Source organism: Erythrolamprus reginae, chromosome 2, assembly GCF_031021105.1.
Source record: "Erythrolamprus reginae isolate rEryReg1 chromosome 2, rEryReg1.hap1, whole genome shotgun sequence".
NCBI lineage: Eukaryota > Metazoa > Chordata > Lepidosauria > Squamata > Dipsadidae > Erythrolamprus > Erythrolamprus reginae.
The window spans coordinates 153,043,317-153,070,952 of NC_091951.1; the positions used below are offsets into that span (position 1 = coordinate 153,043,317).

A 27,636-nucleotide genomic window follows, 5' to 3' on the forward strand; every position below is an offset into this window, starting at 1 on the left:
GCCCCTTCCAATTATAGCATCTTGCACATAATTGCAAAGTATTAGGACACCTTTAAGTAAAACAAATGGCCATCTTTCATAATCCAAGTATAGTTTTGGCTCTGGTTCAGGCGAGACAAAGCTCAGGGCCAAACTAGAAGGACGGCCAGTCTCCATCCAGAATGGGCAAGTTCTGAGGATCAAATTCTCAGCTAAGAGAGAATGTAATTTATTTCCCTTGGGTCTTGCAAGTCAGACTGCAATATCATCAAGAGTCATTGTGGCACAAGCCAGAGAAAGAGCAGCAATAATATTGTCACCTCTGTAGGTTCAATTCCCCAGATGCCAAGCTGCATAGGGTCACCTGAAGGGCAGCACAGATGTTTGAAAGGAGAGAGAGGGTGGGTGGGAGAGGGGAGAGAGAGATGGTGGGTGGGAGGAATAGAGAGAAGAAAGGAAGGAAGAAAGGAAGAAAAAAGAGAAGAAAGAAAGAAAGAGAAGAAAGAAAGAGAAGAAAGAAAGAGAAGAAAGAAAGAAAGAAGCCAATGTAAGCTGCTGCAAGTACAGAGGTTCTACATCAGAAGGCATGAATGTGTGAACCTGGAATGTGATCCAAATATGGATAGCTTGAGAAGGGCTCCTTACACCGAGGAACAAGCCACTAAGATTAGGAACAAGGTGTCTATGAAGATTCCCAATTATTTAGGTCATGGTTGTCCCAAGGGTGCTTTTTCCAGAAAGCAACTGAACTTTCTTAGGGTTTTTTTTCTTTTGAAAATGTTTCACTTCTTATCAAAGTAGCTTCTTCACTTTTGGCTGGAAATTGTTAGAACTGAAGAAGCTTCTTGGATGAAAAGTGAAATTTTTTTTTTTTTAAAAACCACCAAGAAAATCTAGTTTCCTTTTGGAAAAAACACCTTTGGGACATTAAGGTTATTAAGGACATTAATCTCGCTCCTTGCCTTTCGTACACTCCTTAAAACCCACCTCTGCCGTCAGACATCTCCCCTTGCCTATGTAGTTTTATGTATGGTATGTTTGTGTGTATGATTTTTAAATAATGGGGCTTTTAGACTTTTAATGTTAGATTTGTTATTTTAGACTTTTAATATTAGATTTGTTACTGTATATTTTATTTATGTATTTATGTATTTATGTATTTATTTATTGGATTTGTATGCCGCCCCTCTCCGCAGACTCGGGGGGGCTAACAACAGTAATAAAACAGCATATAACAATAATCCAATACTAAAAACAGTTAAAAACCCATTATTATAAAAACCAATCATACATACAGACATACCATGCATAAAATTGTAAAGGCCTAGGGGGAAAGAGTATCTCAATTCCCCCATGCCTGGCGGCAGAGGTGGGTTTTAAGCAGCTTACGAAAGGCAAGGAGGGTGGGGGCAATTCTAATCTCTGGGGGGAGTTGGTTCCAGAGGGTTGGGGCTGCCACAGAGAAGGCTCTTCCCCTGGGCCCCGCCAAGCAACATTGTTTAGTTGACGGGACCCGGAGAAGACCCACTCTGTGGGACCTAACTGGTCGCTGGGATTCGTGCAGCAGAAGGCGGTCCCTGAGATAGTCTGGTCCGGTGCCATGAAGGGCTTTATAGGTTATAGCCAACATTTTATCACTGCTGTGAGCTGCCCCGAGTCTGCAGAGAGGGGTGGTATACAAATCTCATAAATAATAATAATAATAATAATAATAATAATAATAATAATTAGTAGTAGTAGTAGTAGTAGATGCTTGGAACAAACTTCCAGCAGACGTGGTTGGTAAATCCACAGTAACTGAATTTAAACATGCCTGGGATAAACATATATCCATCCTAAGATAAAATACAGGAAATAGTATAAGGGCAGACTAGATGGACCATGAGGTCTTTTTCTGCCGCCAGTCTTCTATGTTTCTAAGGTTTGCAGTAGACACACGCAGAGCTTTTAAACACTCTATGCCCTTGGAAAAAGGGAAACAAAAATCCTCTGGGAAGAATCCAGAAATTTCAGAAGCTCACTCAAGTTGCTCCTCAGCAATGTGTTGCTTGAGCTCTTGGAAATTGGCAAGCACAGCCTAAGGCTACAGACAATATCCTTGCAGCCCATCCCGTCCCTGTCCAGAGCAGTAGGATGGAACTAAGAAGGGAATTTCATCATCCCCGTGCGTACTCACTTCTGTGCTTGACTTGAGCTTATTCCATCTGGCACCACCGAGACTTTCCTGCTGTTTTACGCATTAGCAATTGCTGTAGGGATATTGTGTCTGAAGATGAAAACTTTTCTTTTAACCATTTGGAATACCTTAGATACTTTTCCAAATGCTAATACTTTATATTTACAGTATATTCATCTGTCCTACAGTAGAGACTATCTGCAGCTCAGGGTTGAACTGTTGCAATCCCTGCTGCTCTATGAGTTTGATTCTTTGCTTGCAGACATTTTGCTACCCAACTAGAGAGCATCATCATCATGCTGGTGAGTGTGAGGTTTGCTCCCTGTCTATACGCAGGAATTTTGCACTGCCGGTGCTGGGTTGTGTTTTTCTCCCTGATAGTTTCTTGATTACACTGTTGTTTACTGCGTGATTGTTTGTCTAGTGCAATGGTTCTCCACCTGGGGGTGGGACCGCTTTGGGGGTCGAACGACCGTTTCGCAGGGGTCATCCAAGACCATGGGAAAAGACAAACTTCCCATGGTGTTAGGAACCGAAGCTCCTATTCTGGCGTTTTGGAACATATTTTTATAATCTGACCAATCAGGCATTTACAGTGGGGGTGTCCCTCTGACCTTCCTGCCAATCAGCTTAAAGCTCTGCTGGGAGAATTGGGGCTAGACTTATGGTTGGGGGTCACCACAACATGAGGAAGTATATTAAGTGGTTATGGCATTAGAACCATTGGTCTAGTACTAATTCCTCTTCATCTGAGTGTTGGTTGTTGGAAGATATATATTGTAGACGTGTTTCCTTATTAGCTTTTTGTTGCCTCTTTTACATATGTGTAAATATGGTTTATTTCTATGGTCTGCTAGGGAGACACTTAGGGACAGCATCCAAGCAGTTGTCTTGGCAATTTCATGGCAATCTTGCCTTTTTCTAGGCTAATTCTTCAACATCACGGCCTAGGGATTTCCTAGGGATTATTTAGCTAAGGACCAGCCATAACCAAAAGTTGCTTATCTTGTTAGAACAATCAAAATCAACTACCCTGCTAACAAGCAACCAATTCTATTTAGAAGAGGAATGCTTAAATGGATTAAGAGATTCCAAAGAGCACTGTTCCTCTGTCTTAGGTAACTGATCCTGTCCCACTGAAATGCCCCAGAAATGTTCCTTTACCCACCCACCCCCACCTCAATCTACCACTCATAACTATGCCTTCTTCATGGGATCCCAAAGCAGGCAATCCAAATTCAAAAATATATTGTATAAGAGAGGTCGGTTTGAGAATGCATCATGTGAAGAGAGATCAATACAGAGTAGCAACATCTTCAGCTCTGTTGTGTGCTAAACAAATGAGTGAATTGTGTACTAAAGGTCAGCTTTGATCCAGGGAATCATAAAATAGGAAGCTCTTCTTTCTTGGACTCTTCCTGCCTTACGAACCTTCCCCAATCTGGATTCTCAGTGAGAACTTTCTTGCCGATTGGTCATTAATTAGATCCTAGCACAAATCAGAAGTGAAATACATGTCCCATATGTTAAATTGGAAGATAGTTCCACATACTCACTCGGTGCTAGACAGCCATGCAAACTAAGAGGTGAAGAACTTCTCAGGTTCTTAAAAGCCAATAATTAGCCTTTGAAAGTCGTTTAAATAATTTAGTAATCAGATGACTCAGTGCTATTGTGCCTTTTCATCTCAGAGCTATTGAGCAAAACACAGCATTTTATCTCGCAAAAGGCTGCTTGTTGGAAGGTCCCTGAAGGTCTGAAGGTCAGATGTCAATACCGTAACACATAGCTTTTTCTTTCCCCATGCCTCACACCTCTGATTCAATGATCTGGCATCGGAGGCCTCCTCCTTCTTGCAAAACTACTCTGTATGCCCCTCTCCATGGAGCAGAGGGACTTGGGATGGTCCCTTTCCTTGAGCCTTGTGAAGAAGAAGAAGAATGAATGAAGGTGTCTTATACAGTGGTGCCTCTACCTAAGAACGCCTCTACTTATGAACTTTTCTAGATAAGAACCGGGTGTTCAAGATTTTTTTGCTTTTTCTCAAGAATCATTTTCCACTTACAAACCCAAGCCTCCGAAACTGTAACTGGAAAAGGCAGGGAGAAGCCTCCGTGGGGCCTCTCTAGGAATCTCCTGGGAGGAAACAGGGCCGGAAAAGGCAGGGAGAAGCCTCCGTGGGGCCTCTCTAGGAATCTCCTGGGAGGAAACAGGGCCGGAAAAGGCAGGGAGAAACCTCCGTGGGGCCTCTCTAGGAATCTCCTGGGAGGAAACAGGGCCGGAAAAGGCAGGGAGAAGCCTCCGTGGGGCCTCTCTAGGAATCTCCTGGGAGGAAACAGGGCCGGAAACGGCAGGGAGAAGCCTCCGTGGGGCCTCTCTAGGAATCTCCTGGGAGGAAACAGGGCCGGAAACGGCAGGGAGAAGCCTCCGTGGGGCCTCTCTAGGAATCTCCTGGGAGGAAACAGGGCCGGAAAAGGCAGGGAGAAGCCTCTGTGGGGCCTCTCTAGGAATCTCCTGGGAGGAAACAGGGCCGGAAAAGGCAGGGAGAAGCCTCCGTGGGGCCTCTCTAGGAATCTCCTGGGAGGAAACACGGCCAGAAAAGGTGGGGAGAAGCCTCTGTGGGGCCTCTCTAGGAATCTCCTGGGAGGAAACAGGGCCAGAAAAGGCAGGGAGAAGCCTCCATGGGGCCTCTCTAGGAATCTCCTGGGAGGAAACAGGGCCTCCACCCTCCCTATGGTTTCCCCAATTGCAGACATTATTTGCTTTTACATTGATTCCTATGGGAAAAGTTGCTTCTTCTTACAAACCTTTCTACTTAAGAACCTGGTCATGGAATGAATTCAGTTCGTAAGTAGAGGTACTACTGTACCTGCCCTACTAGAGATAGTTCTTAAATCCTGACATTTCCAGAGTGATTGGATTGCTGATCCAGTTCCTTTCTTCCCAAGACAGAGCATGCACAAGAGACTCTTCCATCAAGCCAAGGACAGACGCTTTCCCCTCAGATGTTCCTCTCTTTAAAAAACTAGATTATGCTTAACCTAGAAACCTACTTTTTCCAAGTACCAGAAAATAGTTTCCTCTTATATATGGATGCCAAACTTATTTGACCCCATCCACATACTTAGGATTTAATTGTTTCTAATAATGTCACGCAAGAAAATAGATTGGGCGATGTGTTAAAATAAGTCATTCCTAGCCACTCCTCAAGATCCTAGCATCTCCCTCATTATGCATTGTGGAAGCTGTTATTATTTAGTTAATGGTAAGGCCCTTTATTATGGCATTATTTAATCATCATTAAAAAGATCTCATCCCCTGAATTACTTCTTCCTGCCCAATTAACTTTGAAGCAGAATAGACAATGAATACATAGAACATATGGATTCTTTTTGCATCACTGCAATTATTTCTATTGACCCTTCCATAAATGAAGTCTCCTGCAGACAAAAACACAAAAGCATCTATGTGGGTTGATAAGAGGAAGAATGTGGTCTTGCTAGAAAAAGCGCCCTCACGCAGGAGGAATGAGGGCCAGAACTCATGGCGCAGTTAAAATGGGCAGCAATCTCTTCTGCCTCTACACACACACACACACACACAGCCCCCGTTTGTTCACACAAACATAAAAATCCTTCCCAAGGTCAATCAATCCATTTGAATAAGGTAGTCCTCGATAAACAAGTATTCACTTGAGGACCATTCAAATTTAGAAGGGCATTGAAAAAAAGACTGTCAAAAGCAAAGTCAATGGGGAAGCCAAATTAACTTAACCATCATGTTCCTAATTTAACAACTGTAGTGATTCACTGAACAATTTTAACTGGAAAGGTCATAGAATGGGGTAAAACAAATGTCTTGCTTAGCTACAGAGACTTTGAGCTCAATTGTTGTTGTAAATTGAGGGCTACCTATGAGAGATTTTCATACGAGGATTCTCCTTTAGAAAAAACACACTCCCTCCCTTCCTTCCCTTCTTCCTCCCTCCCTTTCTCCCTCCTTCCTCCCTCCCTCCCCTTCCCTTCTTCCCCCCTCCTTCCTTCCTTCCTTCCTCCCCTTCCCTTCTTCCTCCCTCCCTCCTTCCTTCCCTTCTCCCTCCCCCCCTACCTCCCTCCTTCCTTCCTCCCCTTCCCTTCTTCCTCCCTCCCTCCTTCCCTTCTCCCTCCCTTTCTTCCTCCTTTCTCCCTCCCCTTCTCTTCTTCCTCCCTCCCTTTCTCCCTCCTCCCTTCCTTCCTCCCTCCCCTCCCCTTCTTCTTCCCTCCCTTCCTCCCCTTCCCTTCTTCCTCCCTCCCTCCTTCCCTTCTCCCTCCCTTTCTTCCTCCTTTCTCCCTCCCCTTCTCTTCTTCCTCCCTCCCTTTCTCCCTCCTCCCTTCCTTCCTCCCTCCCCTCCCCTTCTTCCCTCCCTTCCTCCCCTTCCCTTCTTCCTCCCTCCCTCCCTCCTTCCTTCCCTTCTCCCTCCCTTTCTCCCTCCTTTCTCCCTCCCCTTCTCTTCTTCCTCCCTCCCTTTCTCCCTCCTCCCTTCCTTCCTCCCTCCCCTCCCCTTCTTCTTCCCTCCCTTCCTCCCCTTCCCTTCTTCCTCCTTCCCTCCCTCCTTCCTTCCCTTCTCCCTCCCTTTCTCCCTCCTTTCTCCCTCCCCTTCTCTTCTTCCTCCCTCCCTTTCTCCCTCCTCCCTTCCTTCCTCCCTCCCCTCCCCTTCTTCTTCCCTCCCTTCCTCCCCTTCCCTTCTTCCTCCCTCCCTCCCTCCTTCCTTCCCTTCTCCCTCCCTTTCTCCCTCCTTTCTCCCTCCCCTTCTCTTCTTCCTCCCTCCCTTTCTCCCTCCTTCCTTCCCTTTTCTTCTTCCTCCCTCCCTCCTTTCTTCCTCCCCCCTTTCTCCCTCCCTCTCTCTTTCCTTCCTTCCTTCCTTCCATCCGTCCATCCATCCATAGGTTTTTAATCCAAGAATTATACTGTGCAGAGAGAAACAGAGACTGTTCATATATTCCGGACAGAAGCCTGAGCAAGTAATTGCCAGCATCAAAGCTCCATCACTGTATCCATTTGTGATCCCCATCTGTAAATCTGTCTGAATGACACCCGTGATGCCTTGGACATCTTTTAAAGGTGCAGATTCCACCACAGTCATCCATTAATCTTAATTCTGTGCAGGAGCTAAAGGGAATTCCCCCTCCAGGGCGTAGATGTTTTGGGAAGCCCTCACCTTATGCCAGCCATGAACTCTAAGGCCAGAATCTAGAGCAGGGATGGGCAACCTGCAGGTCATCTGTATTTCCATGCCCATGAATGCATTGTTAATACGGGCAGTGTGGCATTTGCTGCTACTGCTTTGATGAAATAGAGATTAAAACTGAGGTACAATGACTCTGGCAGCTTAATCCAGAAATTTAAACACAAATCAAAAATCCTGGCAGCCACATCCCCTGAGCCTCCCAGTTTTTATCAATGCTCAAAGCGTAAGATTGTGAAGTACGGCAGCCCCTGCTTCAAACCTGTTGTCTGCAGATCTCAACAACAGTACAAGCTCTTAATTTGACATCTGAGTGCCAAGAGCATGTGAAAAGGGTGAGCTGGCATGTGTCTCTCACCTTCTTGGTTTTCTTATCCTTCCATTACTGGGATGCTGGTGATCCCCTGCAAGAGCTTAGTGTGTCTCAAATGTGCTTTGTGCTAGTTCATCACAATCATTTAAACCAGCTCGGTTTTAATGTCTTTCTGGTTTTTAGGAAAATTATATTTTGTGTCTGGGTGTGGAGAGCAAGGAGGATGGAGAAAGAGCCCAAACCTGAATTCTTCCTATTGGGTTTAGGCATAGATGTTGGGCATAGATAAATATGGCAAGGGAATCATTTATTTGATGTTGTGTATCTTGACTGCTGCTAGATTGGCTTTTGCACATAAATGGAAGAACAAAGAAACTCCCACAGAGGAAGAAATATTACATAAAATACTGTCTTGTGCCGAAATGGATAGATTTACGATGGAATTGAAAGACAAGAACGAATCAGAATATTTTGAAATCTGGGATAAATTGTACCATTGGTGGGAATCAAGGAGGATTGTTAGGATTATGAATCAGAGATAAATTGGAGATATAGATACTCTTATAGAAAAATGGATTTAGTATTGTATATAAAATTTGAATATATTTATAGAAAGATAAAGAGTTGTATTTAGGAGGAGAAATAACTTGATGGAAATGTTCAGACTGGAATGTTAGATCATGTCCAACTTTTTTTCCCATCATGCGCAAAGGTTTTTTCCCTTTCTTATTTTAATTGTATTATAAATAAAAAACTTTTAAAAAAAAGAAAGGCAGACTCTTATTTGTATGAAAGCAGTGAGGCATTCCAGCTCCCATGCTTTTCAAGGACAGGCCTACTGGCTTATATATCCAATATTTAATTTCATTGATATAAAATTTAACATTCATTAATCTGTAGAACCAGGCCAGCATTTGAAAACATTAACCAGATTTGCGGAGGTGTTGTCTTTGTTCTACTATTGAGGGAAAATGTACCCCTCAATAGTACAGCACATGCTTTGGATACAGAAAAAAAATCTATCTTCATCCCCTTCAGGACTGTCCTGGGCAAACTGTGCTGAACCATGGACAGCAGCTACCACTCTGTACCCATAATTCTGGGCTGAATAAACCAAGAGGGTGATTCAAAACGAAGCAGCTTCTTACATTCCCTAAAGGTGGAAGAACATCTTGTAACTCATTTAAAAATGAACTCTGCCTTTATGAATGAGCCAATGACATCGTGCTCCCACTTTTTAGTTCTTTCATGCCAAATACTTCAACTATTGAGGATGTTCACATAGCACGTTGCTCCTGACCATTCTAGACTACTGGGATTTATTTAATGTTTAACGGGACTTCTAATTTCTGTCTTGTTTCTGGTGAGATTAGTTATTTCTACTCAAGACCAAGACATAGCTACACCACACCTTCTCTTTCAACAGAAGGTCCAGGACTCCAAGGCAGAAAATGAGAAGTGTCAGGAGGGGCTCTTTGCTAACCTATCCAGTAGGCCCATGCTTGCCTCACACATGCATTCAAACAAACACACTCACACCGTCTCTGTCTAGAAAGGAGTTGTTCTTTAAATCTCACTCAAACCACAATGATATCTTCTTTAGCAAACGAATGCCCTACCTTTCAGATGTGCTTCGGAGGGGATGACTTTGCACTTTTTGAAGAATTCGTCTGTTAAACCGTCCACTACCAGCAGTTTGGTCTCATCTCCACCAGACTTTATGGCTGAAACAACATCGGAGTGTTGCTTGCCTTCCATACATTGTCCATTCACCTGCCAGGAAAGAAATAAGTCTCTGAGCCCAAACAAATTTAATTTATTTTTTAAAATTATTATTATTATTATTATTATTATTATTATTATTATTATTATTAATTAGATTTGTATGCCGCCCCTCTCCGAAGACTCGGAGCAGCTCACAACAACAAAACAGTACAAATCCAATTATTAAAAACAATTTAAAACCCTTAATATAAAAAACAGTCATACATGTCATACAAACCATACATAAAACGGAAACGGCCCAGGGGAATCAACTTCGCCATGCCTGACGGCAGAGGTGGGTTTTAAGGAGTTTCTGAAAGGCAAGGAGGGTAGGGGCAATCCTGATCTCCGGGGGGAGTTGATTCCAGAGGGTTGGGGCCGCCACAGAGAAGGCTCTTCCCCTGGGTCCCGCCAGACAACATTGTTTCATCGACGGGACCCGGAGAAGGCCAACTCTGTGGGGCCTAACCGGTTGCTAGGATTTGTGCGGCAGAAGGCGGTCCCGGAGATATTCTGGTCCAATGCCATGAAGAGCTTTATAGGTCATAACCAACACTTTGAATTGTGACCGGAAACTGATCGGCAACCAATGCAGACTGCGGAGTGTTGGTGTAACATGGGCATACCTGGGAAAGCCCATGACTGCTCTCACAGCTGCATTCTGCACGATGTGAAGTTTCCGAACACTCTTCAAAGGTAGCCCCATGTAGAGAGAATTACAGTAGTCGAACCTCGAGGTGATGAGGGCCTGAGTGACTTCTATGCCACCCAATCTGGTAGGACTCAGGAAACACGTATTTAGGCAAGTACCCAAATATTGAGACTTTAGAAATGTTGGCGTCTACCCCACAACAATCAGCAAGTACCGATTGCTGATTGGTATCTTATGATACACGATATGATATCTTATGATTTGATATGGTATCTTGTCTCCCACAAAAGTAATAGGAATCATCAGAGCTGAGTCTTTGGCCAATGTGATAAGATATTTAAAACTGTGGCACTCTATTGTCTGAAATTATGTTTAACTGTCTAAATTACATATACCGTATTTCCCCTAAAACAAGACCCACCCGAAAAGAAGCCTATCATATTCTGAACGTATGTGCTCAAATGAAGCCCTACCCCCAAAATTAGCCCTATCCCACCCATCCCGGAGTGCAGAGTGAGGTAAAATTAAGCTAGGGTGTGGATGGTGGGATGGAGCTGCCCTACTTACCAGACCTTGCACACCCTGACACCTGCCTCACCTTCTTCTGCAGTCGCTTCTTCTGTGTCCACTTGCCCACCCCCCATCACCCATGGTCTCCATTTTGCCATCAGAGCCTTCTGGAAAGCTCTCTGCAACTAAAAAACCAGGCCCAGAATGAAGCGTATGTTGCCCACAACCTCCATTTCACCACCAGAGCCTTCTGGAAAGTCCTCTGCATCGGCTGTAGAGGGATTTCCAGAAGGTCTCTGTTGGCAAAACAGAAGCCATGGGGAGTTCCATCGTGTCATTCCAGAGCCAGTTTCTCGGCTGCAGAGAACTTTCCGGAAGGCTCTGACAGCAAAATGGAGGCTGGAGGCGGCATGTGACAAGCGGATGCAGAAGTGAGCCAGCAGCAGGTCCCTGCTGGAGAGGGCTGTTGGAGCTGCCACAGCGAGGTGAGTCAATAATTAGACCCACCTGAAAAGAAGCCCTAGCCATTTTTTCAGGGGGTCAAGAGAACATGAGACTGGGTCTTCTTTTCAGGGAGACACATGTAGTAAAGGCCTTTTTGGGTGTGTGTGTGACGTAAATGCCCCTCAAACAATCTTCCTCAATCTTGTACCCTCCGAATGTATCAAGCTATAATTCTCAACATCCTTAACCAGTGTGTTTTAATGTTTAATATTTTTTTGTGGACAAGGATATTTGGGTTATGACACTGCCTTTTGGGCAAAATAATTCCAAAATGAAAGGCTGCTTTAGAGCTTGAACTGCCTTTCCAAATTTAGCACTCCATGTGAACATGAGGTAGTTGGATCTAAATCATGGCTGTGCTCCATCTTCAAGGGACTGCATTTCTATTAAAACCTTGTTCCTTACACCTGACGTTAATCCTTCACATACATTGCAAAAAATCATGGAGCATAATCCTTGAAGACAAGATTACTTTTTTTAAAAAAAATCTTTATTGAATATTTACATTTAAAACGACAGAAACAGAGACACACAAGTATACAAACAAAAACATAACATACAAAAGCATACAACTTTATGCTGTATAGGTTACTTTGGTATCAGAACCTAAGGGTCTAACGATTAACATATATGCCAGCTATTCTGCTGGACCTTATTCTATACAGCCTATCTATGTTTTATTCTATTTCATTTTTGGATTTTATTGTAAACTACGCTTTATAAATTACCTTGTTTCTATCTCTTTCTGTTTCTTTTTCTGGGTTACATTATTTCTCATTATTATGAACTGGTATTTCAGTGGGAATCAATGGGTGGAAGACAAGGTTACTTTTGATGGACAGAAGTTGTCCAATAACATAAGCATTCCTATTGAAAATTCTCCCATGGGTTTCCAAGGAAGTGCAAGGGTCCACATAAGAGGATGAGAACATCAGAACCACAGATGCAGTCTATAAAACCCATTGCTTATGTAGTGTCATTCAAGAGCAGCAAGATCTTTGGATACCAAGATCTTTATGAGGAAATGGTCACTGGGTCACTTTAAATTTGAAGTAAGCCACAGCTTAGCAAAAACATAACACTACTCTATATTAAGATGAGCCTAATTTTGCCCTATCTGAAGGTTCAAGAAGGAAGAAGGAAACATGGCCATTAAATTTTGCTGCAGATTATATTATCATTTTTAAAATACCATGTTTGTGGTTTCTGGATTTCTTAACAAATATGGTCAGGCATTATTTTGACCAAGAATATAAGGCCACATTGTGGTTGTTATCTCGAAAGGGAAGTGTCTTGTATAACACAACAAACAGGTCAGGAATGGATATGGCTAGATTGTAGCAACAGCAGTATAATCCTGACTTGTCCCCAGAGCCTAATGAGCACCCATGTGCTGAAAGGCAATCTATAAATCATAAAAAATAAATTACAACATGTATCAGAATTTTAATTAGACTGAAAGTGGATACTCCCAGCCCTGACCTTTAGTTGATGCCATAACTCCTGCTCACTGAACTTAAGTCATTCTTATTAGTCAGTATGACTTCACAGCAGAGAATAAGAAACTCGGCTGTATTTATTTATCCATAATTGCTTTTATCCCACCTTTATTATCTTTATAAATAATTTTCCACCCAAGTAGTTTTAAAAGGAAGTACAAAACGCACCCACAGAGGGTATATGGATATATGACTTGCATATTACAACCCTTGCATTAATTTCGCTTTGAGCTAAAAGGTTTCCTGTTTCATTCCCCGCAAAATAGACATCTGTAGCAGCGGTTCCCAATCTTTCTGGCTTTGCAGGCCGGCAGGAGGGTGGGTGGGCAAGTGCGGGTGAAGCTCCATTTGCCTGGGGGCAGACACATAAGCCTGCTACTCACGCAAATGGAGCTGAACTACTCAAGACTCACTTATACCGCCAGGCATGGGGGAATTGAGACACCTTTCCCCCAGGCTTTTTTATACTTTGTTTTATGTTTGGTATGAATGTGCTGTTTGGTTTTTTAAGTAATGACAGGGTTTTATATGTTTTTTAATATTAGATTTGTTCCACTACTATATTGTTTTTATTACTGTTGTGAGCCGCCCCGAGTCTTCGGAGAGGGGCGGCATACAAATCTAATTAATAATAATAATAATAATAATAATAATAATAATAATAATAATAATGATGATGTACTCTCCTGCTGCTGGCGCAAGCAAAACTGTGCGTGCACGCTTGCTCACTACTTACGCGGCCCGATTCTAAGCAGCCTGCAGCCCGATATTGGGATGTGGCCTGGGGGTTTGGGACCCCTGATCTATTGGCAAGTCACTGCTTTTTTCTAGAATGTAGATGACCTTCCCCCTTTGGGAGTATACAGTACATGCAACATTGCAATGCATGGAGAAAAGGCATGGGGTTCACTTCATCATGCTGCTGCACTGATCTGCCCAGCCCAACTTCCCACCCCTGTTCGTTTAACAAAGCTGGCTTGATCATTCAATTCAGGGTCAGCAATATAGACTTCGTGAGCACCAGCATCTTTCTGACACCTCCCCCTCTGTGTTGGCAAATTTCTTAGTTTGCTTTAAAGGATCTTTTAATTAAAACATAATAGAAGCGTAGCTGGCGTGCTGCACAGCAAGCACCGACTCTATCATCATCTTTATTTACCAGAATGCCTTTAGGGCCCCAAAGGCTTTATGATTGGGCGCATGCAAAACAACGCATGTAACACAAAAGGCACACCCACAACACCGACCAATTAAGTCTGGCCAAGCTTGGTTTCGTGACATAATGAAGTAACAAATAACCTAGTTGCTAGATCTCCTTTCTGTGCAGTTGATCCGTAGAAGGCTAAACGAAGCACACTTTAGGGTAAAAATAATATGTGTGAAAACAATTTAAACAAACAAACTCATGTATGTATGTATGTATGTATGTATGTATGTATGTATGTATGTATGTGCCACCCAACTGCATAGGGATTCAGGGCAGCTCACAATAAAAAGCAGGTATAGATCCATGTAAAAGACGTTTCAATCTAGAATAGTTATAGTCATCCAAACATTCATAAGCTGACCTCACTAATCAATGGTCTCAGGCCTGTTAGAAAAGCCAGGTTTTGACAGCTTTCCGGAAGGTGAGGGTAGTACGGATTTCAGGAGGTAGCTGATTCCAAAGAGTCGGGGTCACCACAGAGAAGGCTCTCCCCCGCAGACCCACCAGCTGACATTGTTTAGTTGATGGGACCAGAAGAAGCCAACCTTGTGGGCTCTTACTGGTCACTGGGAGGTTTGTGGTAGAAGGCAGTCTCGGAGATACTCTGGCCCTGAGCCATGTAGGCAGGGGTGGGCTACCGCCTGGACGGGGGGGGGGGGGAAGGGCAGTGGGGTAGCAAAAATGGAGCTCCTCTCCAAAGCACCCAATTTGTACTGAAAGATGTTGAAAGAAAATGCAGGGTGTCCTGCATAAGCCACACTCAAAGTGTGGCAGTAAAAAATTTGGTAGCCCTTCACTGCATGTAGGACTTTAAATTGTCTATGTAGGGCTTTAAATTGTCTATGGAACCTTTGGCCTTAGGCTTATCTTTTTTATAGGAGTGAAATACTAATAATGGGTCTATAAATGTACACACAGTAGAAGCTGTATATGTTTATATCTCTCCTTTTCCTAGCTTATACTGTATATTGACACAATCTAGAGAATTACCTTCTTAGCCTTCACTTCCACTCCGTTTGGCTAAACTCATATCCTCCAAAAAGTGCCATTCGTGCTCATTTCTCCCTAAAGACTGGAACAGCATTCCATGCTGAGAAGGCATCTATGGAAGTGGGTAGTTGGGAGATTGTATAAAATGTCACATATCTACAGTGTTGCATAGCCTCATCTCTAGCCATGCGTGTCTGACAGCTTTGATTGTGCAATGCAACGGTGATGGCTTCAGAAAAATCTCACCCTTTTACAAATCCTCGGACAGTGCAGAGGAATAATCTTGGTTTAACTTAGCCCTTCCAAAGCCTTTCTGTAAAATGACCCAGTGCAGAAGATCTATTTGTGTTTGGTTCCCATTTAGTATAACTAAAAATGAGAAACCTTGTCATATTAATTTCTAAATGTTCTTTCATGTATGCATACAGTTAACATTCAAATTAATAAGTTCAAATAATTATAAATTCTTACTTATTTAATTTTACAACTATTTTTAAAATTCCACCATACTAAATAAGTGAATTTTTAAAAATCTATAACATGATAATAGATAGAATGTAATAGTTTAAAAACAATATAAACACAGAGTATTTTTGCAATATTATAAATTTTAAAGTGTTATTTTTTATATTTTATTACTAGTTTAAGTATTTGATATTTTATAGAAAAGAAAATTAATTAAAGTTATATAAACTATAACATAAAGAATACAGAGTTAAATTTAACAAGAACGTAGAGCGTGCATGTTATATTTCTGTATTGATCCGATTATAGTTAGATTTTTTTTCTGTACTAGTTAGACTTCTGCTACAAGCAGAGCAATGGTAGCTCCTCGAATGTTGAATGTTGTTTGTTTTTGTTTGTCTAATGAAAAATAATAAAAAAATAATAATGCTTATCTTTGGTTCCCAGACTTGGTCATAACTTCCCTACCATTGGCATTTCCCCTCTGATCTTTAAAAGAGGCTATTTGGCATGAAACTGAGCCTGGGTTATCAACATCCAATCCAGCGGTGAAATCTAGTTACCTTCTCTACCAGTTCGGAAGCTGTGTGATTTGCACGTGTGTGATTTGCACACCATAACACACTCCTCTCCTCTGTGCATGTGAAGAAGGATTTGCGCATGCACAGAGGATTAAAAAACAAAAATGGCGGCATCTGGGCGGAGCCTTGTGCTGCCGTCGCTACCAGTTCTCTGAACCATGGGCCGCCACCACTGAACCGGGCTGAACTGGTAGTATTTCACCCCGATCCAATCTATCCTATTGTGCTTATGACACTGTCCATCGAGACGTTCATCTAGCGTTAAGCTCATGCTGAAGCCCAACTCAAGGATATTCCTTTTAAATCATAAGCACATTCTTCCCCTGCTACCTTTGCCTCCAACATTTTTTAAAAATTGCTTTTCCATGCTCTAATTTAATTGGCAAATTCCTCAGGGCGGGGACATGCCTTGCTGGATGGTGTTGTAATTAGTGGTGACAATTTGAAGATTCCAAACAAGCATCACGGAGGTGGATCCACCGAGCTCCTGTGCCAAAGGTATCCAGTTGAGCCCTGTTGCCAGCTGAGATAGCAATTGTGAGAGGAGCCCAAGAATTGAGATCTTAATTTATGTTAAAATATATTAATAGGTACCTCATCATTCTTGACAAATGAGAGCAAATGCAACAAAGACAAATTCCTTGTGTGTCCAATCCCACTTGGCCAATAAAGAATTCTATTATATTCTATTGTATTCTATTCTATTCTACTCTCTACTCTAAAATAGTCTACAAGGATCCTTGAGGATAAGATCTTAGACAAGAAAGAGAATTCTACTTATCTGTAAGGAAAAGGCATTTCGGAAAGACACAGTTACATGCTTTATGACAAGGTATAGAAATATTATACTGTATAACAATAATTACTCTCACATCAGACAATGGGTATGCCCTTCATGGCATCGGACCAGAATACCTCCGGGACCGCCTTCTGCCGCACAAATCCCAGGGACCGATTAGGTCCCACAGAGTTGGCCTTCTCCGGGTCCCGTCGACTAAACAATGTCGTTTGGCGGGACCCAGGAGAAGAGCCTTCTCTGTGGCGGCCCCGACCCTCTGGAACCAGCTCCCCCCGGAGATCAGAACTGCCCCCACCCTCCTTGCCTTTCATAAAGTTCTTAAGACCCATCTCTGCCGTCAGGCATGGGGAAACTGAGACATCTCCCCCGGGCCTATACAGTTTATACATGGTATGTTTGTGTGTATGCTTGCTTTTAATAATGGGTTTTTTAGCGTTTTTTAAATTATTAGATTTGTTCTTACATTGTTCTTGTTATTGTTGTAAGCCGCCCCGAGTCTACGGAGAGGGGCGGCATACAAATCTAATAAATAATAATAATAAATAATAATAATAATTTTACTTTCCCAAATTCATTGGGCAAATTTATTTGGCTTAAAAACAAGCAAGGGGTATGAGGTGATGTCGAAAAGCCCAGAAATGCATAAGCTGGCACAACTCTTGGATCACAACTTCCATTGAATCAGTTCTCTTTGAAAAGACAGTGTCTAGGTTAGTCAAACGCTAATTAATGTGCAACAAACAATTAATGTGCAAACAAACAACTCACAGTGCACCCCCCCACCCCCCAATACATACCTCAATGATACGGTCTTGAGGCCGCAGCCCTGAAGCTTCAGCTGGAGAATCTGGATCCACAGCCCGGACGTATTGGCCTGGTTTTGTCTTATCACTGTGGAGGTTGAACCCATATCCGTTGGGGCCCTTCTTCATCTGGCAGAGACGAGGCCTCAACTCTTTCTAAAGAAGAGAAACGATAAAAGATACCGGGGACATCAGTTTTCAGTTATTGTCACTGAATCCATTTCTTTTTGATCAGCATCTGTTTAGATCTGAGTCTTGCCAGCAGCAGGCCTAATACAGTGTTCCCTCAATTTTCGCGGGTTCGAACTTCACGAATCGCCTATACCACGGTTTTTCAAAAAATATTAATTAAGAAATACTTCGCGGGTTTTTTTCTATACGTTTTTTCCTGCCCGATGATGTCATACGTCATCGCCAAACTAATAATTTTTGCAAATAAATAACAAAAAAAATAGTTATTGTTAATAAATAATTATGTTTATAAATATCAGGATCACTAAGTGTCTTATTCAATGCTGAGTACCAGTAATAATGGTGAGTAAATGGTTGTTAAGGAAATGGGAAATGGTAATTTAGCGGTTTAAAGTGTTAAGGGAAGGCTTGTCATATTGTCCATAGACAAAAATGGTGTATTTACTTCCGCATCTCTACTTCGCGGAAATTTGACTTTTGTGGGCGGTCTCGGAATGCATCCCCCGCAAAAAGCGAGGGAACACTGTATACAACAATGCAAATGTGGGCTCTCTAGAGCAGTGTTTCCCAACCTTGGCAACTTGAAGATATCTGGACTTCAACTCCCAGAATTCCCCAGCCAGCGAATGCTGGCTGGGGAATTCTGGGAGTTGAAGTCCAGATATCTTCAAGTTGCCAAGGTTGGGAAACACTGCTCTAGAGGAGTGGGTTATGTCCTTGACGGGCTAGCTTTCATAGCTTGGTGCACGCTCCCAGAAATATTAGTAGTACAACCACTTATGAAGTCAGCCTAATAAACCAACTTAAAAAACAGTAGAGAAGGAGGAAATAATTATCTGCTACTATGGATTGATATGCCTTTCTAGTTTATTACACCTTTCTCATTGCCTGCGAGTGATATTTATGGAGGAAGGGGGGCGGGGGAAACAGCCCAAGGCCAGAGCTGTTCAATTACTACTCAAATTCTTTCTTCAAGGCTGAGGGCATTTCTGTCTCTTAACCTTCCCTCCACCCATTCCCTGGGTGCTCCTGGAACTAAATGTCCTGGTGTGTATATATACAGTATATTTCATGGTAGCGCATAAGAGTCCTATTTAACAAAAGCTGGATTTGTACGGAACTGCATTGCATAAAACGCTTACGTGCGTTTACATAATATGCATAAGCACCTCGTTCAAAGCAGGGAAAGCGTTCAGTTTTCAGCAAGGCCTTTCTGAAAAAAGCTAACATATATATGCCGACAGGAACAAAGAAGAACAATTCAGGCAGGTGAACATCAGAAGTCAGTAGAAGGTCATTGAAAAGTGACTTTCCCTTGGAATGTTTATAAGGGGAAGCAATTTGGTCTTTTGGGCTAATTAAGGCTTCTCAAGAACAGCGCCAGTTGAATGTTTACTAACAGTTCCAATAACATTTGCAGGTACACATATGGTAAGTAGCCTTCCCCTTATAGCAGTGGTTCTCAATCTGGGGGTTGGGATCCCTTTGGGGGTCAAATGACCGTTTCACAGGGGTCGCCTAAAACCATGGGAAAAGACAAATTTCCCATGGTGTTCGGAACTAAAGTTTCTATTCTGGAGCCTTGGAACATATTTTTACAATCTGACCAATCAGGTGTTTACAGTGGGGGTGTCAATCTGACCTTCCTGCCAATCAGCTTAAAGTTCTGTTGGGAGAATTGGCACTAGACATATGGCTGGGGGTCACCACAACATGAGGAACTGTATTAAGGGGTCGTGGCATTAGGAAGGTTGACAACCACTGCCTTTTAGACTTCCTCTATTGGACTGGGTCACTTCCAGGTGCTACTCTGTTCCAGGTTTCTTTCTTGACCACAGGCAAGGCATAGGAGGATCGAACATGGCGGTAGTAGCTCTTACCACCTGCTAAAGGTGTCCAGAAGAAAAGAAGAAGATGGCACACCCAATCTCCCACGCAGCCATTTCAACCTCATCAGATACTGAAGCCAACCTCTCGGATGGAATAGGTGAGGTTTCTGGAAAAGCAAACACTCAGAAAACTCCACCACCAACAAGATTGTGCCCAGATCTTGCCAGAGCTATCTCACTCATCAACATAGTGTGGTTTATTTACATCAAATTTTGCATCTCACAAACTGTCTCCCAGAGAAGAATAAAGCCGAAGTGTATCTGATGTCATGTAATAACAATTCCCACCTCACCCCGCAGCGTATGTGGTCAGATTTATTTACCTAGTTCTGCTAGTCTCTGGTTTGTCAAGAGTATCTCCTTCAGGTATAGAGCTCAAGTGATTTCATGGACACAGCCACAGAGAGTTCTTAGCAGCCAGTTTATGCATTGAAATGGCCAATTTGGCCTACCACCAGGGGGTGGGCTACTGCCCTGTCCAGGGGGGACGGATGGAGGGACGCAGTGGGGTAGCGAAAATGGAGCTCCAGCCCAGAGAACCCAATTTGCACTGAAAGATGTTGAAAGAAAATACAGGGTGTCCTGCATAAGCCACACCCACAGAGTGGTAGTAAAAATTTTGGTAGCCCTTCACTGCCTACCACCCAGTTATTCTCTGGAGGCTGCCTAGCTAACCACTAACCAGGTCTGAACCTGCTTAGTTTCCAATCCGCTTACCTTATCTTAATTGTAGAACTGTTAAGAAAAAAACGAAGCACTTTCTATCCAGAGATAGCATAAACCACCAGAAGTGGCTTATGGATTGCCAGGCAATATAAACATACCTACCTACTAACCGCCCCGAGTCCACGCAGAAACATAGAAACATAGAAGTCTGACGGCAGAAAAAGACCTCATGGTCCATCTAGTCTGCCCTTATACTATTTTCTGTATTTTATCTTAGGATGGATATATGTTTATCCCAGGCATGTTTAAATTCAGTTACTGTGGATTTATCTACCACGTCTGCTGGAAGTTTGTTCCAAGGATCTACTACTCTTTCAGTAAAATAATATTTTCTCATGTTGCTTTTGATCTTTCCCCCAACTAACTTCAGATTGTGTCCCCTTGTTCTTGTGTTCACTTTCCTATTAAAAACACTTCCCTCCTGAACCTTATTTAACCCTTTAATATATTTAAATGTTTTGATCATGTCCCCCCTTTTCCTTCTGTCCTCCAGACTATACAGATTGAGTTCATTAAGTCTTTCCTGATACGTTTTATGCTTAAGACCTTCCACCATTCTTGTAGCCCGTCTTTGGACCCGTTCAATTTTGTCAATATCTTTTTGTAGGTGAGGTCTCCAGAACTGAACACAGTACTCCAAATGTGGTCTCACCAGCACTCTATATAGCGGGATCATAATCTCCCTCTTCCTGCTTGTTATACCTCTAGCTATGCAGCCAAGCATCCTACTTGCTTTCCCTACCGCCTGACTGCACTGAGGGGTGGCATACAAATCTAATAAATCTAATATAATATAATATATATAATACATATATAATGCTCTTCCTAAAAAAAAGAAAGAGAAAGCGAAGGCTGCACAGCCTCATTATTCGGGAGGAAGGAAAGACGTTTCCAGGAAAATGCCAGTTCTGGGATTTTCCCCATGGGTTGATTTGGTGTCTAATACTGGAGAACGGAGGACATGAAACAAGGCATGAAAGTCTGAAAAATTTGGCTCCTTCCAGAGCTGCTTTGGCGAGATAGGCAGCATAGAAGTGAAGGTAAGTAAGCAGGTAAACAAACAAATAAATAGAATTGTGTTGATTACAACTCCTACCGTGTTTCCCCGAAAGTAAGACAGTGTCTTACTTTCTTTTTACCCCCAAAAGCCCCACTACGTCTTACTTTCGGGGTATGTCTTACATTGGAAAAAAATCGAAAGGGTCGCGTTCCCGAAGGCATCTCCCCAGAGTCCAGAAGGGCAGCCGCGGGACAGGAGCCTCGTGAGCCCTTTTCCAAGTTCAACCTCAGGGCTCCAAGCGGCGTGCATGCGTGGAGCCACAGACGCGTGTCGGGGAAGCGTGTGTCTGGAGGGGAGGAGCCGCTCTGTGCAGTTGGGCAGCCCCACCTGCCTGCCGGAAAGGAGGCGGGCGAAGGAGGGCGCAGCTCCGGCCGCTCGCCTCGGAGCTGGTCGGCCCTGCTGGCCGCTTGCAGCCGAGTTTCGGCAGGACTCGGTTGCTGGGACAAGCGCCTTCGCTGCAAGCCGTGGCCCGCTCAGATCGCTTCGGACCAGCGCCGTCTTTCGCTTTGCCAAGCCGGGGAAGAGGCGGTGGCGCTGCGGCGAGGCGAAGGGTGCGCGGGGAGCTTGGAAGCGACGTCATCGGGCCCCCCCCCCGGCAATACCCCCGTGTTTCCCCGAAAGTAAGACATATGTCTTACTTTCGGGGTACGGCTTATATTAGCTGACCCCCCTGAAACCCCCGATACGTCTTACAATCGGGGGTGTCTTACTATCGGGGAAACAGGGTATTATCTCCACTTCACATAGCCATATTTTCCAGCCTGAGGAATCCTCAATTGCCATACGTGGAAAAACTCTCAGAAATTCAGACAATCGGATCTAAGGCAAGCTGGGGGCAGACCATTCATGATATCTTTTCATGCGTGACAGATCACCGCTACACAGGCACAAATATCTGGGAAATATTTCTATTTATGTATTTATTTATTGTTTGTATTTATATACCGCTCACTCCAAAACGGACTCAGAGCAGCTCACAGTAATCATAAATGCAACAGCAATAAAAAGCAATAAAACTATAACAATAAGATCAACGATGCAATCAAAAACAATAACATCATTTTTTAAAAGCCCATACATACTGTACTTGCAGTCAATCCTAATTCCAGGCCTGTCGGAAAAGCCAGGCCTTAACAGCTAGGGTGGAGATAGTGTGGATCTCTGGGGTTAGTTGATTCCAAAGGGCCGGAGCCACCACAGAGAAGGCTCTTCCCCAAGGCCCCGCCAACTGACATTGTTTGGCAGACAGGACATGGAGAAGGCCGACTCTGTGGGCCCTTACTGGCCACAGCAAGGTATGATGGAGGAGGCGGTTCCTTAAATAGTCTGGCCCTGAGCCATTTAGGGCTTTTTTCCCCCTTCTGTTGTGGGATGAATACATTTGGAATCAATCTGTTTAACAGTTGTATGCCAGTAGAAGAGACAGTTGAATGTAGCCTCAGTCTAAGCCAGTGTTTCCCAACCTTGGCAACTTGAAGATATCTGGACTTCAACTCCCAGAATTCCCCAGCCAGCATTCGCTGGCTGGGGAATTCTGGGAGTTGAAGTCCAAATATCTTCAAGTTGCCAAGGTTGGGAAACACTGGTCTAAGCCACTGTCAAAAGGTTCTGGGATTACCCATATTGTCTTTTCTGTCTGTCGTGTGGGAATCAGCCTGCCGTGTCAGAGACCTAGAACACAAGAAGAGCCATGCTGAATCAGGCCAAATCCCAGCGAGTCCAGCATTCTGTGTCACTCTGTGGCCCACCAATTGTCCATGGGGATCTTGAGCAGAAAGAGAAGGCAAGACCCTCCCTTTCCCCTGACCCCCAACAAATGATACTCAAGGGAATCCTGCCTGCCTCAACCAACATAGAGGCGGCACATGGACATCCATTTCAGTAACCACCGATACACTTGGCATCCATGAATCTGTCTAATCCTGCCTTGAAGCTATCCAGGCTGACAGCTGTCACGACCTCTTCTGGAAGTGAATTGCATAAACCAACGACCCTCTGGGTGAAGAAATATTTCCCTTGATTTGACCTGGATTGAGTCTTATTCTTATGCATGAACTGTGCTCTTTTCCATAACAGCCACTTCTGCATTCAAGAAGTCTACAGCTATGACACATCCCTTCTTGGCCTCAATGCTCTTCTTACGCAGTTATTACACAAGACAATCTGTATGATCTTTTATTAGAAACTGAGTTCTGATTTGCTAAGCACGCTAATGGACTCACCGTCCTTCCCACCACGAGGAACGACCTATTTAACACTCGGTAGTTAATTATGGCTTCAAGCAAAACCAAATGTTTAAGAAAAGCAGCATCGTGATGCTCATCACCTTAGTTATTATTGAAGGATGCAGACAAATGTTCTGAAGGGCCCGATGGAAAAATAAGCAACAGCAAGATGACTGCGGAAAGCACATACATATAATCACAGAATGCGAGCTGAATATTAAGAATCCCGATCACCCCATAAGAAAAGGAAAAGTTATTTTGGGAGCTCCAATACATTGGGGGGGGGGGAGTAAAATCTTTATAGGGGCTTTTGTCCCACGTTATATTAAGGGATGAAGCTCAAGTACTTTAGCACCAAATGAGAAGAGAGGACTCACTGGAAAAGACTGGGGCTGGGAAAGGTTGAAGGCAAAACAGAAGGGACAGCAGAGGATGATGAGGGTTAGATTGTGTCATCCACGCAGTGGAGTAAATTTGGGCAGACTCAGGGAGACGGTGGAGGACAGGCGTGCTACAGTCCAGGGCAGAGGTCTTCAAACTTGGCAACTTTAAGACTTGTAGACTTCAACTCCCATAATTCTTCAGCAAGCATAGCTGGCTAGAGAATTCTGGGAGTTGAAGTCCACAAGTCTTAAAATTGCCAAGTTTGAAGACCTCTGGTCCAGGGTGTCACAAAGAGACAGGCACGGTGACTAAACAACAACACTATTAAGGGGCACACTATGCCTTCTTTGCCTTTTCAACAGACAGCTGTTTTAGCTACCCAGTAATCTCGATCTGGAACCCCTTTTTTAAAAAAAAAAATTCTCAAAAATCAGATGCACCTTCTAAAATATGCTGGCAGATACAAGAAAACAACACACATTATAGGAACGTTTTACATGAACCGAAGAATATCCAACAACAGGAGGGACTTTCTCTGAGATCTCAACTCGTGGCTCCCGATTGGTCTCCGGACACAATTCAAAGTGTTGGTTAATTACCTTTAAAGCCCTACATGGCTTAGGGCCAGACTATCTTCAAGACTGCCTCCTACCGCATACCTCCCAGTGACTGATAAGGGCCCACAGGGTCGGTCTTCTCCAGGTCCCATCACCTAAAGAGCTGATGGGACCCGGAGCTGTCGGCTGGCGGGCCGTGGGACGTTTTCTGTGGCTGCTCCGGCTCCTTGGAACCATGTACCTCCCGAGATCTGGACTGCACTCACCCTACTAGCCTTCTGAAAAGCTATAAAGACTTGGCATTAACTGTTATGAATTACATGATTGTTTGCTTTAGATTGTTTTAAATTATTTTTAGGAGGTTTTATGTTATATTTTATTTGTATTTGACTGTGGGCCACCCAGAGTCCTTCAGGAATTGGGCAGCATATAAACCCAAACAAACAAACTCTTCCCACTTATAAATGTAGGAATCAAAGGATTTGCGATATAGGGTTTCAGCTTAATTTTCCACATATCTGTCTTGCGGGATATGGAATGATTGCTGGGAATGAATACATGGAACATAGGACAATTGGTCTTCACCACCCAAATTTCTCTTAGCAGGCGTGCTTCTACTCTCAGAAACAAAAAAGCTTTATGTTGTCAAAGGTCAAATATATACATGGGTGAATATTATTTTTTGTTTGTTTGCTTGTTAGACACGTACAAGGGACGCCTTTCCCCCCCAAAATGGCATTAAAGTTAAAAGAAGTTATGTTTAGGTTTTTTGTTGACGGAAATGATAAAAGAATAGCCCTCCACTCTGATGATAGCTATGGTAGCAGCTGCCAGTCATTCCTTCTAAAATGCACCCACCGCTTGTATAGGTAATCCTCAACTTACAACCGTAATTCAGCCTATTTTCTATTTTCATTTCATTGCTAAGTGAGATATTTGTTAAGTGAAGTTTGCTCTGTTTTATGAATTTTCTTGTCACAGTTGCTATGTGAATCTGGTTTCCCCGTTGACCTTGCTTATCAGGAGGTCTCAAAAGAGGGTCACACAACCCCAGGAAACTGGAACTGTCACAAAGATGACCCCCTTCACAGGCATCTCGTAACCATGAGGACGTTCAATGGTTGTAAGGTTGAAACAACAAAAAACAGTAAGTCCCTTTTTTCAGCGCTGTTGTAACTTTGAACGGTCATTAAATGAACTTGTGAGTTGAGGACTTCCTGTACACTAAAGAAAAATGGCAACTATCACAACAAACACACAAAATGCCCATAACTCATTTTGTCAGGCAATAACAATTTTGCTTGGATGAGATTAAAAACAATCATTTATCACTCCACATTATCATTATTATCATCATCATCATCATTATAATATTGCATTTAAACATACCGGTTTCATTTCAATAGCCAAATTCAGTAAAGATTCATAGAAACATAGAAACATAGAAGACTGATGGCAGAAAAAGACCTCATGATCCATCTAGTCTGCCCTTATACTATTTTCTGTATTTTATCTTAGGATGGATATATGTTTATTCCTTTTTAAATCCTTTTAATCCACAAATTGAATGACATTTTCATTTTATAATCTTCAGTAGAGAGTAGATGGATGGCCAAGCCATCCATCACACAATGTATAACATGCTCCCAACCAATGGGCATCCCAGCATAACTTTAGCCAGTAAATAAATAAATGGCTTTGCTTTTCTCTCTTTCTGCAAAACTCTAGTCGAGATTGGACTGGTTTCTTCAGCTCTGCTCCTAACATTCGCCTCCTCAACCATTCTCTGGGCACCTTCTGTGTTTCAAACAATTCCAGAGATTGCAGAACCCTTTTTTGTCCCAGGCGGAAAAAAAGTATCTGATTTCTGTTTTATCACCCACATTTGGGGGGGGGGGGAAGGCAAAATGAGTAGTAGTGGAGGAGAAACCACTGGTATTCTAAAGACAGCGTCTTGTTCTGTATTGCTTCTGTGTTGATCAGAGTTATGCAATCAGATTTTAATACTGAAACCCGGGAGTGTGGTTTTTTTAAAATTTAAATGAGGCAACTTGTTTCCTTGAAATACTTTTTTAGTGGCTTTCATGGAAGAGGCAACTAGAATTTAAAAAAAAAAAAAAAAAAAAGCTCCAGCACTTGAAATTTGGCTTCTTTGATATCCAAATTGACTAGAATGGAGTGTGATGAACTTTTAACACCAAAGTGAAAGTCTGGAAACTGGGACTGGTTAGAAGGGAAGGGAAAATATTGTGCTGACCTCCAACAACCTTTTGAAACAGAACAATCCCAAACTCAACCACGCAATTCTCATACGCCCTGATCAGGTCTGATGTCTTGTGGTTGAGAAAAACATACTGGTACGCTCGGCTGTTCCAACTAAGGTTACTTACATAACTGGCACGTTAGGAAAGCAACGAGAGACAGAGGGACCAGTTTGCGTGCAACCCTAAGCCAACCACTAATGGAGCAAGAGATGATTTATCTGCTCTGGCTGTCAAGAGGAACCAAGCAGAATAATTATATAGCAAATACCAGTTGAAGCTCATTTGCTCCTGCTAAATCAGAGCTCTGGTTTCTTGATATGAGTGACTGGCCCATTGTTCTCTTTCTCTCCAGCCTGGTATTTCTAAACTAGATTTCTAAAATGAACTACATGGAAACCACAAAATTAAAGTCTATGACTACTCTACAGCAATAGACATAAATGCATCCAACATATAAGACCCAGCATTTGGGAAAATAAATGGGAATTGAAAGGAAAAAAATGCTTTTAGTAACTTCTGATGACCCAAGTAGATACATTTCATGCAGTTTTCTAAAGCAACTGTACAGAAGTGCTTTGCGTTATCTTTTTCTGCAATGTGAAAAGCATGAAGGATTCCCGAATAGGCCAATGGGCTCACTTTCAAGAACTAAAGGTTAATGGTGTTTAGCTTCAGAGCCTACACCAGGAGTCTCTAAACTTGGCAACTTTAAGACTTGAAGATTTCATCTCCCAGAATTCCTCAGCCAGCTGTGCATGCTGACTAAAAACTTTAATTCCCAGAAGTCCGCAAGTCTTAAATTTGTTTTTTTACCTAGAGCAAAAAAAGAAACATAGAAACATAGAAACATAGAAGTCTGATGGCAGAAAAAGA

General features: G+C 42.9%; 1 protein-coding gene across 1 annotated transcript in view; it reads right to left on the bottom strand.

The window, feature by feature from the left end:
- NHERF1 (NHERF family PDZ scaffold protein 1) overlaps positions 1-27,636 on the bottom strand; it is a 97,063-nt gene that overhangs the window by 17,562 nt on the left and 51,865 nt on the right. Inside the window, exons 2-3 of the mRNA XM_070739971.1 lie at positions 17,461-17,622; positions 9,312-9,465 (exon numbers count right to left, since the gene is read on the bottom strand). Of these exons, the coding sequence (XP_070596072.1) occupies positions 9,312-9,465; positions 17,461-17,622 (316 nt within the window). The remainder of the gene's footprint in view (positions 1-9,311; positions 9,466-17,460; positions 17,623-27,636) is intronic.